This window comes from Ceratotherium simum, chromosome 7 (assembly GCF_057802395.1).
Source record: "Ceratotherium simum simum isolate JZ-2026a chromosome 7, ASM5780239v1, whole genome shotgun sequence".
Taxonomy (NCBI): domain Eukaryota; kingdom Metazoa; phylum Chordata; class Mammalia; order Perissodactyla; family Rhinocerotidae; genus Ceratotherium; species Ceratotherium simum.
The window spans coordinates 43,714,672-43,732,791 of NC_141906.1; the positions used below are offsets into that span (position 1 = coordinate 43,714,672).

General features: G+C 35.4%; 1 protein-coding gene across 4 annotated transcripts in view; it reads right to left on the reverse strand.

Moving 5' to 3' along the window:
- NOX4 (NADPH oxidase 4) overlaps positions 1-18,120 on the reverse strand; it is a 140,710-nt gene that overhangs the window by 31,060 nt on the left and 91,530 nt on the right. For all 4 annotated transcript variants that reach the window (XM_087433568.1, XM_087433567.1, XM_004434098.3 and 1 more), the window contains exon 13: positions 4,825-4,906. In XM_087433568.1, the coding sequence (XP_087289694.1) occupies positions 4,825-4,906 (82 nt within the window). The remainder of the gene's footprint in view (positions 1-4,824; positions 4,907-18,120) is intronic.

An 18,120-nucleotide genomic window follows, 5' to 3' on the forward strand; every position in this document is an offset into this window, starting at 1 on the left:
GTCTTCACAACCAAGTCCAAGCTCCTTTAAATGGCAATCCAGGTTCTTCAGGGAGAGGTCCCTGCCCCCACCTTTCTCCATACACCCTCACCCCTTCAGTGTGTGTATGTGTATGTGTATGTGTGCGGTGGGCACATGCGCGCGCGCGCAAACACACACACACAAACACACACACACAGTTTTTCAGCCAGATCACCTGGAGGTGATCTCTCAATGAACCACCAACTTCAATGGCTCCATATGCTCTTATGCTCTTTGTTCCATCTAAAAGGGCTTTTCACTTGGTTCCACTGCACTTGTCAAGATTTTACACAAAGAGAAAATTAAACTTTAAATAAATTACCTAGATAGAAATGCACTTTCTCTTCTCCCCTCCCACTGAATTTAGTATATTTCTCTATAAATTTTAAGTCTCATCACATTGCTATAATCAATTTCTCCATTAAACTCTGATTCTGCTTTTCCCTCACTGGACTGTAGGTTCCTCAAAGCCATATACTATGTCCCAATTATTTTTGTATTCTCAGTAATCGTGACTGCTTCTGGTGCATAGTAATTGTTCAATAAATATTTGAGGAATGAATGAATGGAAAAGCAACGGATGAATGAATGAGAGACAGTACAACACAATTAGGTATAATTTGGGGGCCAAACATACCCAGGTTTGAGACCCAGCTCTGCCAAGTGACTTTGGGTAAGTCACTTAACCCCTTTAAATCTCAGTCCCTTAATCTGTAAAATGTATAAAATTGGGGAAATTGTGCTCCCTAACTCATAGAGGAATGGTAAAGACTAAAAGAAATAATGCATATAAAGCTCCTGACACTATCCTGGTATGTGGAAAGTGTTAAGTGTTGTTATTTCTTTATTATGAATGGGAATAACTTAGCCCAGTGACAAATATATTACAGACATGCAGATTGAACAAAAATTATGGAAGAGGGAGGGAAGGTTTCTGGAAGAAGAGGAACTCAAAACTTTCTTTGGGAAAAGAAAGGAAGCTAAGTTGGAGAAGAGATGAAATCTGGAAAGGTCATCTGAAGCTTTGCAGTTTATTACCCAATATCACCGTTTGAAGCCATTCGTTTTTTAAGTAGCCCATTGGAAATGACATTGGGTTGAGACATTGCTTTTATCGTCCAAATATTCAAGGTTGTCCTTTGGTGGCAAACCAATCCAAAGAGGAACAGCTCTGAATTTTGGTATAAATAATATTTCTCTCTCTAAATAGTCTGATATTAAGCATTCCAGACAACTTGATCTTTATGAGAACCAAATAGAGATATGCAACATTTTATTCCTGTATTTTCACAATATTTTTATACATATTATGATTAAACCTTCCAGAGTCATTGGATCATGTTTTGCTGACCTAATTGCCAAAACGGTTGCAAGTTATTTGTGAGTAAAATTATGCCAAATGTCTTCAACCATTTTATATCTCCAAGCTGTTTACAAGGATAAGAATATTTATAGCCATCTTCTAGTCTAAACACATTATAAACCTAAGTCTTGCAAAGTTAATAACAATGACACCAGCTAAAGAATGAGCAACAAAACTTCAGTTTCATTATTTCCATTTCTTTCCTCTAATCTATGAGTCAACAACATTATTTTGTATTAAGTATACATTTATTTTCTTCTTTTCACTCATCTGTCTCTTTCTCACAATGGTCACGCCTATTCATGCTCCAAGAATTTTCATGGCGAAATGTCTTCAACTACATCCTACTGAGAATGGATGTGCCTGGCTTAGGCATGGATCAAATTTGAGTTCGTGAATGTAAGAATGCAATTAATGGACATTATTGTATATTAGAACAATGTTTCCTGGCACATTTGCAGGTAATATATTTTTTAAATGGCTTTCCCTTAAAACACACACATATATACACATTTCAAGAACTAGTCAGTTCTCTTCTTCATGAATATTTTTCCCCTAAATAATGGACATCCTTTTCCATGTTTCATTTTCTGTTAGGTGTCTCTTGATAACAGGATGCTTAAGATTATAGGGACACTACGCTGACTAAAGGACCTACCCCCAATCCAAATTATCACAGTCCATTCCCCAGCCTATATTCACCAGGATAGAGGGAGTCTCACTTAAAGAAGGTCAGCTACATTATGCTCTGTAAATATCACTCTGTAAATATCACTCTGTGACAGTACATAATCTGGGGCAAACAAGTTGCTTCTTAACCCATATTTTAGCTCTCAAATCATATCTCTCACTACCAGAGTCTATATTCAATGAGTCAGTAAAACAACCAGAAAAATGAGAGAAAAAAATCTCAGTGAAAATAGGTATTCTGCATTGTGAATGAAAGTAACAAATACTGATGGTTTGATTAAATTTTCAGCTTTCCGGAAATTTTTGTGTCACAGAATTACAAATTCTTTGACTTTTAGTTATCCTCAAGAGTGAATAATTAGAGTATATTTGAGAGAGAATATAAATAAGAGAATAAATGAGAGTATTTAAAAACCATGAATAATCCCAAATTATTTTAATTTAGGTCTAGACATACACAAATCCCCGCCCACTCATATTTGCTGATTCGCCCTTACCACAACTCTCTCTTCTTCTAGCCCAATATTCTTTCCTTGGGCATTCTTTACATGACCATGGTTTTTGCTCCTATGCCCTCCCCTGGATGAACTCAACATTCCCTAGGCACAAACAGAATTCTAGTATCCCTTTTCTGTCCCACCAGCACCTCCTTAAAATTCTCTGCCAAACTAGACATTAAATGGGCAATGGGAAGATGCAAGTACTTAATATTCTGTAACTTAAATAAACAAATTGTATTTAATTCAGAATTTTTATATGAATATTTTCCAGACCCAGAAACCTTTATTAGCATGCTTTCATTTGATAGTTCAGAAAACTGAAGCTCAGTAAGATGTTAAATGGTCACCAAAGAAGTGCCTCACATCAGCATCTAGTAATAATTTAGAAATACTGAATAAATAGTACTTCCCTAAACATTAATAATGGTGGGTTGACAAAAGTAGCCTGAAATAGGAGCTATCTTCCAAGATCAATGAACAATCTATTTCCCTAAGGTGTTTGGAAACATGCAAATCTAGTTAATCCTATATGCAATTTTAAATGAACAGTAATAAATAAGACTTGCAGTTAAAATGGAGTATTTACTATATGCCAAGCTCAGTTGTAAATGTTTTTTGTTTATTACTTTAACTTCATAACACACCTGAGTGGTAGTTATTATTATCTCCCCACTTTCACACAAGTGGAACTGAGGCACAGAGGGTTAGGTTGCCCCAGGTCACAAAGTCCCAGGTAAGGCAGTCTGCTTCAGAGTTCACACTCTTATCCACCATAATATGGTGTGTGTGGCATCAATGGGTGACTTTCATTCTCTTAATGTACAGATGCCAAAAAGAATATCTAACCCAAGGGTCAGACAGTGACTGTCACATGGTGTCTCTACTAAAAAAGAGAACGGATCACATCACTATCAGAAAAGTAATCTAAGAACAAGATAGATACATGTAAGACTATATAGCTAAGGAAGCCTCCAGAAATAGCTGCAAATAGATTACCAGCTAAGAAACCACTGGGATTTCCCTCTTCAAGCAAAGGTGTCAGGCAGACAGTAAGCCTAAGAGACAGAAAACCAAGTGTCATTGGCCTCTGCAAACAGCAACTGTGGGCAAAAATACTGAGAGACGTGTCAGTGTCTTCAGGCACCTCCATGCTCCCTGTCAACATGTACATGAGGAGTAATGTACCCACACAAGGCTATCCAGGCACACGTTATGTTCCCGTGTGTGTTGTCAGGAGATTGGATGATTATTTCTAGAAATTCAACCTGGATTAATATCTGAAACATCAAATAGATAATTAGGATTCTATATTTATTTTTATCAGAATTAAGTAAATATTATCAAAGCTAAGTATTAGGGGGAAAAAATTATCCCGGAAAGTGAAGTTTAGTGAATACGTGAATAAACTGCCAAACCAATCAAGAGTGAGTCATTTAGCATTGTGATTAGTTTCAACAAAATATGTGTAAACCAAGCTCTAATTCTTTAACTTGGTGACTGTTCTTTTCTATTTCATATATTAGTTTATTCATTCTTTACTCTGTTCCATACTAGCTAGCAAAGAGAGTCAGACACTCAGAAAACAGAGGGTGCTCCAAGCTTCCACAAGAAGGATCAAGATACCAGCATACATCAGCTTTTAGAGAAGAAGACCTGATAAAAAGCTGGTACTTCCTTGTTCTCTGGGAAGATGAAGGCACATTTCTTGAACCAATAAGTACACTTGTGGTGTCTAAGAAAAGGTCTGCCCCATTTAAGAAAGGGTCAGAAGATTTCACTTTCCACAGTTATCAACATGGTAAAGAGGAATATACAGAAATTGTTAAAATCGTATCTATTATGTGGTTATTTTGAAAACCACTTATTAGAATATGAATGAATCCTTGCATTTAAAGGATAGAAAACAGAAAACCAGATGAGGGATCACCCACAAAATATCTGTCCCTGTTGATACAGCATCAAGCAAAAAGAAGCATGACCAGACACTGATGCAGATCACTCACGGTTTGCACTCTGCCACAGCTCCCCAGCCACAGCTGGGTTGCACATGCAGGCAAGTCTTTTTTCTGTGACCCAGCTGTGAGGAGCCTAAGAAATTTTATTGCAGGAGATGCCCCAGATAGTTAGATTAGGTTATTCTGGCTTTTTCAGAAATTCTAAAAAAGAAAACATTTTGTCTTTGCCTTCCCAGATCTCTCCCATCACTAAGCCCATGACTTTCTCAATACCCAGTGAACTCCTATTGCTTACTTGGGATAATTTCTAGATTGAATGAAGGGCAGAATCTCAGAGTCTTGACTAGATGGAGGAAGTAGTAAATCTCGAAATCGTTCTGTCAAAAGAAAAATAAACATCAAGCTGTGAAAAAATGTCATAAAATAATTTCAAAATAAAATTATTTCATATTCTTTTAACTTAACTATTTTGACTGCACATCCTTTATTAGAAATTTACACACCATTTTATATACTACTAAAATATGTCTTTATTTCACTTTAATGACTATATATCTTTTTGTGATTAAGATGTCACAACAGCTGCATATTTAAAATGGCAAGTATTCATTAATATAGACTCATGAAATCTTATAATTGAAATGTCAGAGGAAGCACATATGACCAATAAATATACCAAGAGATACACAATCTCATTAGTAACCTGGGAGGTGTGAGTTAACACCACACGTCATTAGACAGCATTCACATTATGTGGTATTCAATTGAGAGAAATTAATCTCACAAGACCAAGTGTTAGAGAGGATGTGTATCAACATGAGCTCTTACACATTTCTAGTGGGAGTGCAAGTTGATATAATAGCTTTGGAATGCAATTTGGCGTTATCTTGTAAGTTTAACCTTTGCATACCCTGTGAGCCAATATTTCCATTCACAGGTATATACTCTGCGGAAACTTTCACATATGTCTTAGGCAGCAAGTAAAAGGATGTTCATAGCAGCACTGTTCATAACAAAATAAAGGGAAACAACTCCATTGCCCAACAACAGGAGAATGGACAATTTGTGGTATATTCACACAATGGAATATTAATTGAAGTGAAATTGAATGAACTCAGTTACAAATAAAAACATAGTGAATCAGATTAGCATGATGTTGAGTGGAAAAGAAACCCAGCATATTACATACAAAAGAATATCATTTTTTGTTGAGTTAAAAAAACAACTAAGCAATGTATTATTTAGGTATGTTATATATGAGACAAAGCAAACCAATGGAAAAAAATGATCTACATAATTCAGGATAATGGTTACCTTTTAGGAGGCGGAAAGGGATAAAATAAACGAAAAGCAAAAAGGTAGTTGTAAGTAATTGTTACTATTTCGTATGTGTTAATTACAGCATCACAAAATGAGTGAATGAATGAATGAATGAATGATGGCCAGGAATTGTCCGATGATGACAGTAGGCCATGAAACAAGAATTTGATTAATAAAATTCTGTGCTTATGAATTCATAATGAAGGAAAAAAGGAGGAAGTGAGAAAGAGAGGGAGAGAAAGAGACAGGGAGGGAGGGAGAAAGAAAATGAAAAAGAAGTGTGGAGGAAGGAAGAATCCTCAATTCTACTTTAGACATAGTTATACTGCATAGCCATCTGCATTGCATAGAATAATCTATCACTCTAATATTGATCCCACATTTCCAGGACTAGATATTCATTATCTCTAGAGTCATCTCTATGGGGAGCCTTCCTTGATCCCTCCTTTTCCTTTCCTCTTTTCCTGCCAAATCTGGAATAGAAGGCCCACTGTGTAATCCTAGCATACTCTGTGCTTACACTCTCACAGAATTTATCACACTACATTTTTATTGTTATATATATTTGTCTCTCCATCCCTCCCTCTCCTTCCAGTAGATGGGTATTGTGCCACCAGGATACAGAACATTAACTGAAACATTTTGAGGTACTAGATAAATATTAGTTAAAAGAATATTTCCAATTTCCATTTTAACTAGATACAGAAGACTGTTTGCTAAGGTTAATCATAATGCCTATTAGAAAACTGGTCATCTATCAGCCATGAAAAGCAAGCAGACCTGGACTCCAGCCTAGACAGAGTCACAGCCTCAGGCTGAGACAGAGTGCAAAGCTGAAACTGCAAGCTGCAGTCAATCCATCACTAACCGAAGGTGAGCAATTTCCACATAATCTACACTTGATGACAATCGCCATTTCCCAGTTACTGAATAGCTAGATGTTAAACATTTGTGAGCACAGTGGTTACAAAGTCTGGCTAAGCAACAGGATGTGGATTGTATCTTCATATCTATTAAAACATTGAATCGGATATTTTACCGACCTCTACTTTGCTTTTTTTTCCACCACTCTGACAGTTCTTATAACACACGTGGGGAGGAACTAAGAAGACCCCCAAACAGAGGTGGCTATACTCCAGAGTCCACAGATCCAAGAAAGCACAATTTATTTTTCTCCTTTAAGTACACTTACTCTTTAATTTGATTTCATATTTTTAAAAATTAAATTATATTATTGACTGATATACTATTATTTTTAGGTAACAAAATGAATGTTTATTTCAGTGAAACGACTAGTAAATTTTTCTGATGATACGACTCTTGTTTTTCAGTCTACTTCCCAATTTACATAGGCCCATTAAATAATTTACTGTGTTTCTCCTTTTCCTTTTTTTCCCTCCATTTATCCCTTTCCTAAAATGAGTCTTGAAAAATAAAGTCAAAATCCCATAGCAAACACAAACTTTATACATCAATAAAGAACTACTCTATCAAATAGCTATATTGAATATGATATATCCTTGGGTGCTAAAAATATAAATGAAAGTTTTACTGAATGATTCCCAAACTAATTTAAATGCAAAGAAAAATCAGAATTCTTAATGTAAACAACCATAATATAATACAGCTATAGGTTTTTCCCTGTTTATATAATCACAAAGAACATTTAATTGTAAATCTGGAAGAAAATCTCTGGAGATGATATTATATCGGTAGAACATAAAAAAACAAAACAAAAAACACACCACCACACAGACACAGAGCAGAAGTAGCATATAAAAGATCACTTACAAAGCTACCCAAGCTATGAAATCTATCATTAATATTCCTACATTTGGAGCATCCTTTCATCTGAACATCATAAATGCAAGGAATACCAAGCAAACACGAAGATCCTTGAGTAGCTATCATGACTGTCAAAATAAAAAGTTCACATATACACAAACAGAAAATATACACAGTACCTTAAAATTGCCTTTTTAAAAATTTCTATCTTTATCAATATATTCATAAACTCCCAATGTGAACAATTAACTTTATCCCAATAAGGTATAATGATTAATTTTTCTTTATGAGAACAAAAATAAATGATAAAAATTATCCTTAGAAAAATCCAGGGGCCGGCCCGGTGGCGCAAGCAGTTAAGCGTGCGTGCTCTGCTGCGGCAGCCCCGGGGTTCGCCGGTTCGGATCCCGGGCACGTACCCACACACCGCTTAAGCCGTGTTGTGGCGGGGTCCCATATAAAGTAGAAGAAGATGGGCACGGATGTTAGCCCAGGGCCAGTCTTCCTCAGCAAAAAAGAGGAAGACTGGCATTGGATGTTAGCTCAGGGCTGGGCTTCCTCACCAAAAAAAAAAAAAAAAATCCAAGGAAATGAAAAATTATTTATAATTCTTACATTAGTCCTTCTTTAGTCTGCATATTTCTGCCTATCAACTATTTAATTAGCATCCCATTCTTTATCTGACCCTGGGAGTAAGATCAAAATAAATTGATGTTTCCTTTGTTAAGTAGCAAAAAATTTAACATAATACTTTTTCTCTTCCAGCAAAATGTCACACCGGATGATCTGCTTTCTTAGTAGGCCCAATGTCTATTTCTTAAGAAAATGGCAGTTATCCAAATACTAGAGCTCAGTCCTTTTAGACTGCTTCTTAGAAGATTTTCATTAAAGCTACTAAAATGAATGAGAAGATTTTCTACAAAGTGATATTTTGATGAGCTGACTAATTATATGAAAATGTCTGAACATGATTTTCTACCAGTGGCGGACAAATCTTAATTAACACAGGCTTTTGTAGACTTTTACCCACTCTTCCTTTCTCCCATTCAATCAACAAAAAGATTCTGAGGCCACCAGACCTGGAAGACATACTGCACACAATTATATTAATTTGGGCTCTTTGAATAATCAATTGTGAGACACTATACTTAATTATTTAAAAACAAAGATGAGAAAAATGAAATACTCTTTCCAATTCTAATTCAAACTTTTCTGTACATTTACTGCGACTCAAGTTCTTTATTTTCCCTTTTGTGGAAAATGGCCAATCTGTAATCCTCCCAAGATGCAGAATGTAGCAAATGCAATGAGGATTTGAATAACAACAAAAAACCACTATGCAAATATATTCCTGGCATGATAAGAAAATGAAATATTCTGCCTACCACTGTACAAAAAAGGAAAAAAGAAAAAAATTAAAGACAGAAAAGAAAATAAAAATATGATGCTGATTATGCCATTCTTTTATGACCTTAAAGTCCTTTCCATCTAGAGACATGATCACAGCCACCTAATTAGTGCCTTCAACAAGAACATAAGAAACAGCTGTTGTTTGCTGGAGGGACTCTGCCCAGGTTTATGAATTCCAAGTCATTGTTTCCTTCCAGGTAATCCTCCTTCCTTCCCTTTGCCTCTCCATAATTCCACTTTGGAAATAAATATTTTAACTACTTTGAGTATTAGATTATCATAGGCAAGGAAAGAAAATCAAATAAAACATCTCTAAAGGGTGACAATATTTCTCTAAAAAAACCTAGAAAGAAGTTCTTGACATTTTTATTAATAGACACAAACTTTCTCATCTTTCTCTTAATGCTCATGTTATACTCAATTTGCCAGTTTAAAATTTTTTTCCCAAAAGGACTGAAACAACATCCTTAAGGGACATTAAACAGACCCATTGAAGACTTAACCTCAGTTTTAAACATAACTACTATAATGTAACATAGTATTGGGAGTTACAGAATAAATGTTGCAAGGAAATAGACACTACCCCCACACTCTAACTTAGTTTTAAAACAAAATTAGTAAATGATTACACTATAATATTTACATAATTTTACAAGAAAAACTGAGGATTATCTCATAACACAGGCAGTCTTGTAAGTGAGTATACATGATGAAGGGTACACCGAAGACCAAATCTTTCTTTACTTGTAGAGTTTGCAGTACTGAGAAGAACAGGTTATAATAGAAAAGACAATAAATTGGTTGTCAAAAAGTCTGAGTCCTTCACTTACTTCTCCCTCTGTTCTTAATTTCTTTTCTCAATTGACAAATGAGTCAGATGAGTTCAGTGATCTTGAGCGCACCTTTCAACTCTGAATCCCTTAAAGAACACATGCTTAAGGAGAGGAAGGGAATCTTGCCAAAGCCTCTGATAGGGAGGGTGGCCGAATATCTTGGTTTGCCTGGGACAGTTCTGGTTTATGCTTGCTAGCATCCTGCTCAATTTAGCATTCATCTGAGATTTTTTTTTTTTTTCAGTAATTAAATGTTCCTAATAAAATATGCTGGAGGTGCTGTGGTTGATACAGAGAAGCACCTCCCCTGCCAAATTCTGCTTCAGTGAAGTTCTTGTTGTCCAGCTGTGGAGAGTGCAGTCAGCAAGTAGCCTCCAGCTGTCAGTTACATTGGGATCTGCCTCACGTACACAGGAAATGTCTCTCTTGGAACAGCTCTTGTCCAGTGACTGAACAAGGCAGGGATATTTTAGCTCTACGTAGGCAACTCTGATGGGCAATACTTACTCCAAAGCTTCCCACCAGTTTGACTGGGGCTTTGTAGACCCTGAGTGGTAGTTCATCTTCTTCCTCCACCCAATCCCACTTCCTTTCCTCTTCCCTTCACAGGTGTTGATCCCTAATAAGCATTTTAGATTCACAGATTACTTCTCAGAGTCAGTTTCTGGCGAACCCAATGTGCAACAGACAGGCTTGATAGACCTCCACTTTGTACTTAAAGCTTCTGATATGTTTGGCTACTATTGGGTGAGATGCATGTGCATGTAGTTAAGTCAGAATAAATCATTTCTCATCTAGCCCTTTCCAGAGGTAACGTAACTGACAGCTTTGGTGCAAATACAGATGCTCATTGTTAAAATGAATGCTCTCAGACACACATACCTTGAGACAAGTAACACCCCCCAGTCTGGGCTGATAGCGGCAAAAATAAATAAGTGCTCCTTTAGGCTATGTGGTACACTAGCCAGTTGCATGAGCCATGCCCCATGCTGTAGTCTATGAGATGCACACAGCCATCAAGCCTTCAGGTGATAGTGTCAGTGGGAAATGTAGAAAATTGCAATTTAGGCTGATATAAAAAATGCATAGGAAATACAAGTTAAACACCCAATCTACCTTAAAGTGTACGGAGTAGCCTGAACACTCTTATTATAGTGGGTTTATCCTTTAGTATTATGAAGTATAATAAATAATTTCAACAGTAATAAGATAAAAAAGATAATGATTAATAAAAAAGTAAATATTAAATTTACTTTTCTTTTTCAAGAAATTTGGTGATGAACATATAACTTGAACAAATTGTCAATATTTGCCATCCACCCTGGAGGCCATAATGATTTCACTGAACACACGAAAACACTCAAATATGTTGATGATGGATCAGCAACTACTTCAAACGTTATTCACTATTTTATGAAACCTATGTCCAATGATGATAATTTAACACATAAATATGCAGAAGATGCAGTGGGTGATCAATGAATGAAAAAAAAAGTAATTTGACAATAACTGGGATCCAGGTGGTTTCGTCTCTGTGCATAGTGTCAGGTTAAAGATTGGCTATTCATCAAAAGGTTAAATAATAAAGCAATTTTAATTTTATAGTATTATTCAAAGACAAATCATTAATACATGGGAAGGTGGGTAGGAGTCAGGAGAGAGTACATTTGACTTGTCCACAAACATCTTCAACTCTCTTACACTTCTTCCACTAACTGTCCATCTCAACATTCTCTACCACTAGGCAGATTTTATCCCCCAAGGGTCTCTAGCTTATCATCAAGTTAGGAAAGATAGGAACCTGTTTCATTTCTCTTTTTCTCTCCTATCTTTCCTCTCTACATTCAATTCCCTTTTCTTCTTTTTTTTTTTTTTAAATGAAACTCAGTCTCTTCCAATGAAAATTCCTCTTTCTCGCTTCTCTGTGTAGTCATTTTCGACGTATCCCCTTGATAGTATCACAAAAATCCAATAATAGTTCCAAAAGACATTCTTTGCTTTAGAAAGGGAACTGCAGGGAAGAAAGTAAGCTGGTAAAGACCGTGTTCTGAATAGTGAGGTAGGGGCTGAGGGTGAGGTCTTCAAACACACACACTTTAACAATTTTTATACAAATACAAAAGAATTGGGGTCTAACTATTGGAGTTAAGGAAGAAACAATGGCATGGATGAAGAGGTAATTTTCAGACTAACCATAAAACATGGGAAATGTTCCTTTCTACCTAAAAGTACAAAATATCAAAAGTAACTTAAGGAAAAATAATACAAAAGAGGGAGAAAGGAAGATTATATAGATAAGGGGATTCTGACAGTGGCTAAGCACGCTTATTCCAATCACGCATTCTGGAATCGGGGTGGACTCAGGGACCCACTGGGCCTGTGGTAATACAGACTAAAGCCAAAACTCCATTAACTTCCCATAAGTCTTTACTGTTACTGGTCTACTATAAGAATGCTTTGGTTTCTCAGGAAATAGTGTCACCTTAGAGTCAATGTTTAGTTCCCCAAAAGTTGAATATTTCTCTCTCACTCATGCACAGTCACTCTGCCACATGGCTGCAGTCACCCTGCCACATGGCTGCAGTCACCCTGCTAAATGGCTGCAGGGTAAGAGGATCATTTTATAGTTTAATTTTTCACATGTAGAAGGATGTCTTCTCAAAGGGACCTCACCATCTCTCTATTATAGGGGTTCAGAATCTATGAAATGACTCAAGTAGGGAATTGGATGAAGGGCTGTGGCTCTCTTTTGAGATGATTCAGGTCACGCCTCTGCCAATCCTAGAGTTTTCTTTCCATTTGTACAAATCAAGTGAGACTTTACTATGTCATCCATCTGAGTCCTTAGGACACCATGGTCAGTTAGTCAGCACCAAAGATCTCTACAGATCAATCCATTCTGATCACTATTCCACTACTGCTGCCCATTATGGTGACCACACCCATCTTGACTTTATCAGTTAAGTGCTGCCTCTGAGCACTTAACTGAGAACAACCAACTTTGCTTGGATACATTGGTAGTAAAAAGCTAAAGAAGCAAGGAAGTTTTATCAAAAAAGTGAAACAAATCAAAAAGAAGTCCTTCTGATCCATGGTGCTAGATGAAGTAGATAATTTTGCTAATATTTTGCTGTCTTTGATATATCAATAATCTCTAATGGCAGAGAATTTAAAATTGGGAGTAAGACTAACATTTAGAGCAGAAGGAACTTTTATCAATTAAATGATATTTTATTCATTTATTCACTCACTCAACAAACTTTTATTAAGTACCTATTATTTGTTAGACAACTATGAATAAAACAAATTCGTATTCTCAAGGGCAGCCCTGTTTATCACAAGAAAACGTCAGCATAGCAAAAGAATTGCAATGCCATTCCAGTTACTTGAAAAAGGATTTAGAATGTAATTACAAACTTACTTAAAAAAGAAAGGAAAAGCTGTTCTCCTAGGGATTCAAAGAAATTAATGGTTTGTCAAAATTTGATGTTTTATTTTCCTTAGGAAAAGAAATATGCACATATCTTAGAAAAACAAATTACTTCAAAAAATGAGAATTAAAGAGCAGACTGAAAGTAGAACATTCAAGCCAACTAGAAAGAGAGTATAAATTTTCCTTTCCTGAAAAGTTTAAATCAAGTAAATGTTCTTTATTACCATGGCAACTCAGTTATTGAATAACAACAGTTGCTATTTAAAATATTGCTTTCAAAGTAACATCAAAGGCATTCAAATTAATACTATTTTAGATAAATCAGGAAATCTAGTTGCAGAGCAAGAATATTTTACTATTAAAGATATAGACAAATCTTCTGTTGATATAATTCAAATGGAAATGGACTGCAATTCTAGAAGAAAATAACAATCAGCTGCCTGCTCTGCTTATATAAAACTACCTGCTCCACAAATATTAAGGCCAATGTCAAAGGAATATAAAAATCAGAATCTCATACTTATACAAGAAAAAAAATACAAACAAAAAACAAGCCCACACTTGCAATTCAGAAGATGAGAACACAGTGCACATTGTATATACAACCAGAGCTAATATATGAATAAGAACATTAATAGGAAATAGAATGAAAAGAAAAATCCTGTACTTGGCATATATTCCTCATAATATTCATGTGAGATTTTCTCAACTATACCAAAATTAATCTATTACCATTAGTACTTTATGTGAAATTAAATTATCCACATTCTAGAATTTATTTATCTGAAAACAATGATACAGCTTTACATCAGCAATGAGCTGAGAAATGAGAAAACAACTCCTTCAGTGCAATATGTTGTAGGTGAGGAGACTAAGAACCAGACAGACTGGCTGACCGGCCCAAGGTCACATGGCTAGCAAGAGGCAGAGATTAAAAAAACAAAAACAAACCGAAAAAAACTCACAGTCCAGTGTTCTTTCCACTGCATCAGACTGCCTCCTTCTCTGGAGAGAAAACACTCCCTTTTCTCTCCTCCTCCCTCCCTTACTTTCTTCTCGCCTAAGGATTACATAATAAGAGAAAAACGCAGCAGGATCACATACAATCCCTATGCCTGGACACCTGGTACTTTTCACATTGTAAGGTCTGAAGGTAGGCAATGCAGGATTACACAAAGGAAAATTATTTAATGGATCCTTTTATTTTCAGAGAAAGCACAGTGATAAAAGTCTATTCCTTTAATACTCATTATTTTGGTTCTTAAACATACTATTAAAAAAAATCAAAAGCAGCTTTTGAAAGAACTGCAAATAGACTTCCTGGCCTCTAAATACATCAATGAATCAATGTCTATAACTGGCTTCCTTATAAAATATAAATTTTCTTCTATTGCCACTGAGGCTAAACTACAACCAAAATTGACAGAGGGGAAAAAAAAGAACAGAAGTTTAAGGAAAGTGAAAGCAAATAACAGAGGCAGTTTTGGATAAACACGCTATTGCCACTAAGATTTCCACAATCCACCTCTTAAGGAAAATGTTATATTTTCATTTGTCAGAGCAAATGCACTTCTTTAACAATGTTGGCATTCAACAAAAGAAACACCTCCAAGTGATCAAGGCACAGCTTGTTACTAATTCAGTTCCTGCTTCTGCACAAACTCTGAATACCCCCTGGGTACATATTCAAGAAGGAATGGACAATTTCAGCCAAGATCCAAATAAACTGGAGGTTAGGTTTTCTTTTATGTTTTTATGAAGTTCTAATCTGAAACCCTGGGCAAACAAAATTAATGGCATGTAGTCTACGGTCCTTTGAAGCCTATCAAAACCAACCATGCAGTGAGAGTCTTCTCTGTCCTTAAATAGAGAACCTCCTGGTCGAAGAGCAAGCCTATGAAATGGTGGATTATGGAAGAGCGACAAGCAAACACTATATGAATTCACTTCCTTTGTTAGGTTATTTCGTTGAACAAAGTTGGGTTTTCATCACCCCTCTGAGTTTCTTTTGCATATGCATTCCCAATGCCAAGACTGCTTGTCCTTCCTTTAACCAAACCCTGGCCGAGATTTAAGGGCCAGCTCTGATTCCCATTCATGAAGAGGACTTCCAGATTGTGCCTATCAATAATAATCTTTGTTTTTACTCTTATTTTCAGCATAATAAAGTTAAGTACTGGAGTAGAGATTCTTAATCTCCTGTGGAATGTAAAATAAAGTCCAATTTATTTGGCTTGGTGTTCAATATCCTTTATAAAACTGGCTCCTGCGTATCTCTGCAGCCTTATCTCCTAATACTCCTCACTATGAGAGAATAAAATTAATAACAAGAACAAGACAATAACAATAACAAGAACAATTAATAACAAGACATCATGACTTTTATTGCAATCAGTTTTTTTTTTTTCCTACAGGGCCCTTTTCTGCCTAGCAAGTTTCTACTTTACTTTCCGTGTTCTAGCTCAAAGGCACCTTACCAGGCCCATAGGAATTTTCTGATTTCCTATGGCTGAATAAGTTGCAGCCTCTTAAAGAACCCTAATCACATATCCTTGAGAGTAAAATATCAATATTTTGCATCCTCACCAGCAGTAGACATTATCAATAAAGAAAATCTTTGTTAACTGATGGGTGAAATATGGTATCATAGTTATTCTAAATTAACATTTATTTGAATACTATTGTGATTTACTCTGTTCACCTAGTTTATCCATTTCTTTTTTCAGCTTATTTCTTATTGAATTGAAGGAGTTCTTTACATATTGAAGGTATTGGTGTGTAATTGCTGTAAATCTTTTTCTGTTCTTTTTCTTTTTTTACCAGATTTTTAACTTTTTATGCAGTTAAATCTACTTACTTTTCTCTGTGAATTCTTCCAAGATAGAAAGGTCTTTCACATCCAGAGATTGGTGACTATTAATTTCCATTTTCTTCTGATTCCTTTACAAATTAACCTTTTTACGTTAAAGTATTTAACTTATTTGCAAGTAATTTTTGTTCATATAAATAAAGATTTAATTTGTATTTTTTTAAATAGTTAAGTGCCAACTGCTTTAACTACTTACAAACTAATACTTCATATTGATTTATGGAGCTTCTTTTATAATATGATATGTATTTTCATGTATTAAAGAGTCTGTTTCTAGGCTATTTTCTTTTGTTAATATATTTCTTGTCATTTTTTCTCTAGTACCATAGTGTTTTAAACTACTGGAATTTTATAGGAGGCAGTGTAGCAAATTAGCACATCCTCTAGCACAAGATAAGCCTGAGTCCAAATCTCAGTTCATCCACTTAATAGCTTCCTAGGCACATTATTTAGCCTTTTAAATTCTTAGCTAGTTTGTAAAATTTATTTCACTTTATGACATGTTTTAATAAGGCCAGCCCTATCTTGTGTTTTAAGATATTCTAGATTTGCTTGTTATTAATTTTAACTATTCTTTTCTGTTTTTTCAAATAAGCAATAATATTTTTGACTTTGAGTTCTGATTTTGATTGAAATTATATTAAGCCTATAATTTATTTTGGGAAGAATTAAAAGGTTTACAATATTCTTTATATCTAGAAACAGCATGGCCCTCTAAACTATTCTGTTCTTTAAAAAAAATCTTTTATTTTCTTCATATCATTTGATTCTCAATTGTCATTGATGTTATATCAACTTTTTCTCCTTTGTGACTTCTTTTAAAGACAGAAAAAATAAGAAACACCAAATGAATGCCTTTGATAGGCTTAGGGAATTTTTTTGTTAGAGGTTTACATTGTAAAGGCCAACTCCTCTAGCTAAATAAATGAACAAACAAATATAACATGTAATAAATACAATTAGGAACCTCTTTTTAAAAGATGATTTAGAAACGTTGTCTTCTGTTCCTGCTCTGTGGAAAAAGCAAAAACAGGAATATTTATTCATGTAAATTCATTCCCAGACCTAAGAAAAAAAAAGGAAAAAGATAAATTCTCATTTCTATTGGGTTTGGATCTTGGCTCTGGTTGTCTTTTCCACTATGCTCGCTGCCAACTTTGAAAATCTATATCTATATTTGAAAATCTGTATCTCAACCAGGGAAGACAGTATTCCAATCCACCACTGAACAGTCCACCATCAACATTTCAGTATCAACAAAAGATTTTCACTGTTACTGTGAAAGTGGAAAGTCTGAGGACTATGTCACAAATGAGAAGAAGGAGTTGGGGGAAGAAGGGATGACAAATCACTCAACTACTCCTGAAGGACACTCCAACTCTTAAAACACACTTTCTTATTTGCTCCAATTACAGGCGTAGCTTTCTGCTAGGTATTGTCACTGAAAACATTGGGATATGCGTAGTTTTCTATGTGGATCTTCTCTCTTTTCCCTTCCTTCCTAATTATGTTGATAGTTGTACCCCAAGACATTTTACTAGTTTCTCAATGCAGTGCCAACAAAAAATAAGATCACTTTCTATTTTCAAGCTCTTCATCATGCTGCAGCAGGCCACTTTAACTCTCCTTCACTTACTCTAATATCTATTCTACTACTCAGCCTAGTTATGTTTCTTGGGGTTCCCTAACATTCCATGGCCATTATTTAATTGCCACCTCCAAATTTTCTCAAAAATCTCATTTCATGGAAGAGTTTAGTTTTCCCATTCCATTTACATCTGTTTATGAAATCCCACCCTCCTCCTTTGTTAAAGTTCAAAAATCATAATAAGAGCAGTAGCCTTTCACTAGACACCATTCTCAAAGTCCCCTTACTCAATTGCCTTTGAATCCACAGTAGATAAATACCTTCCTTTGGTATTAACTTAGCTGTGTTCATTT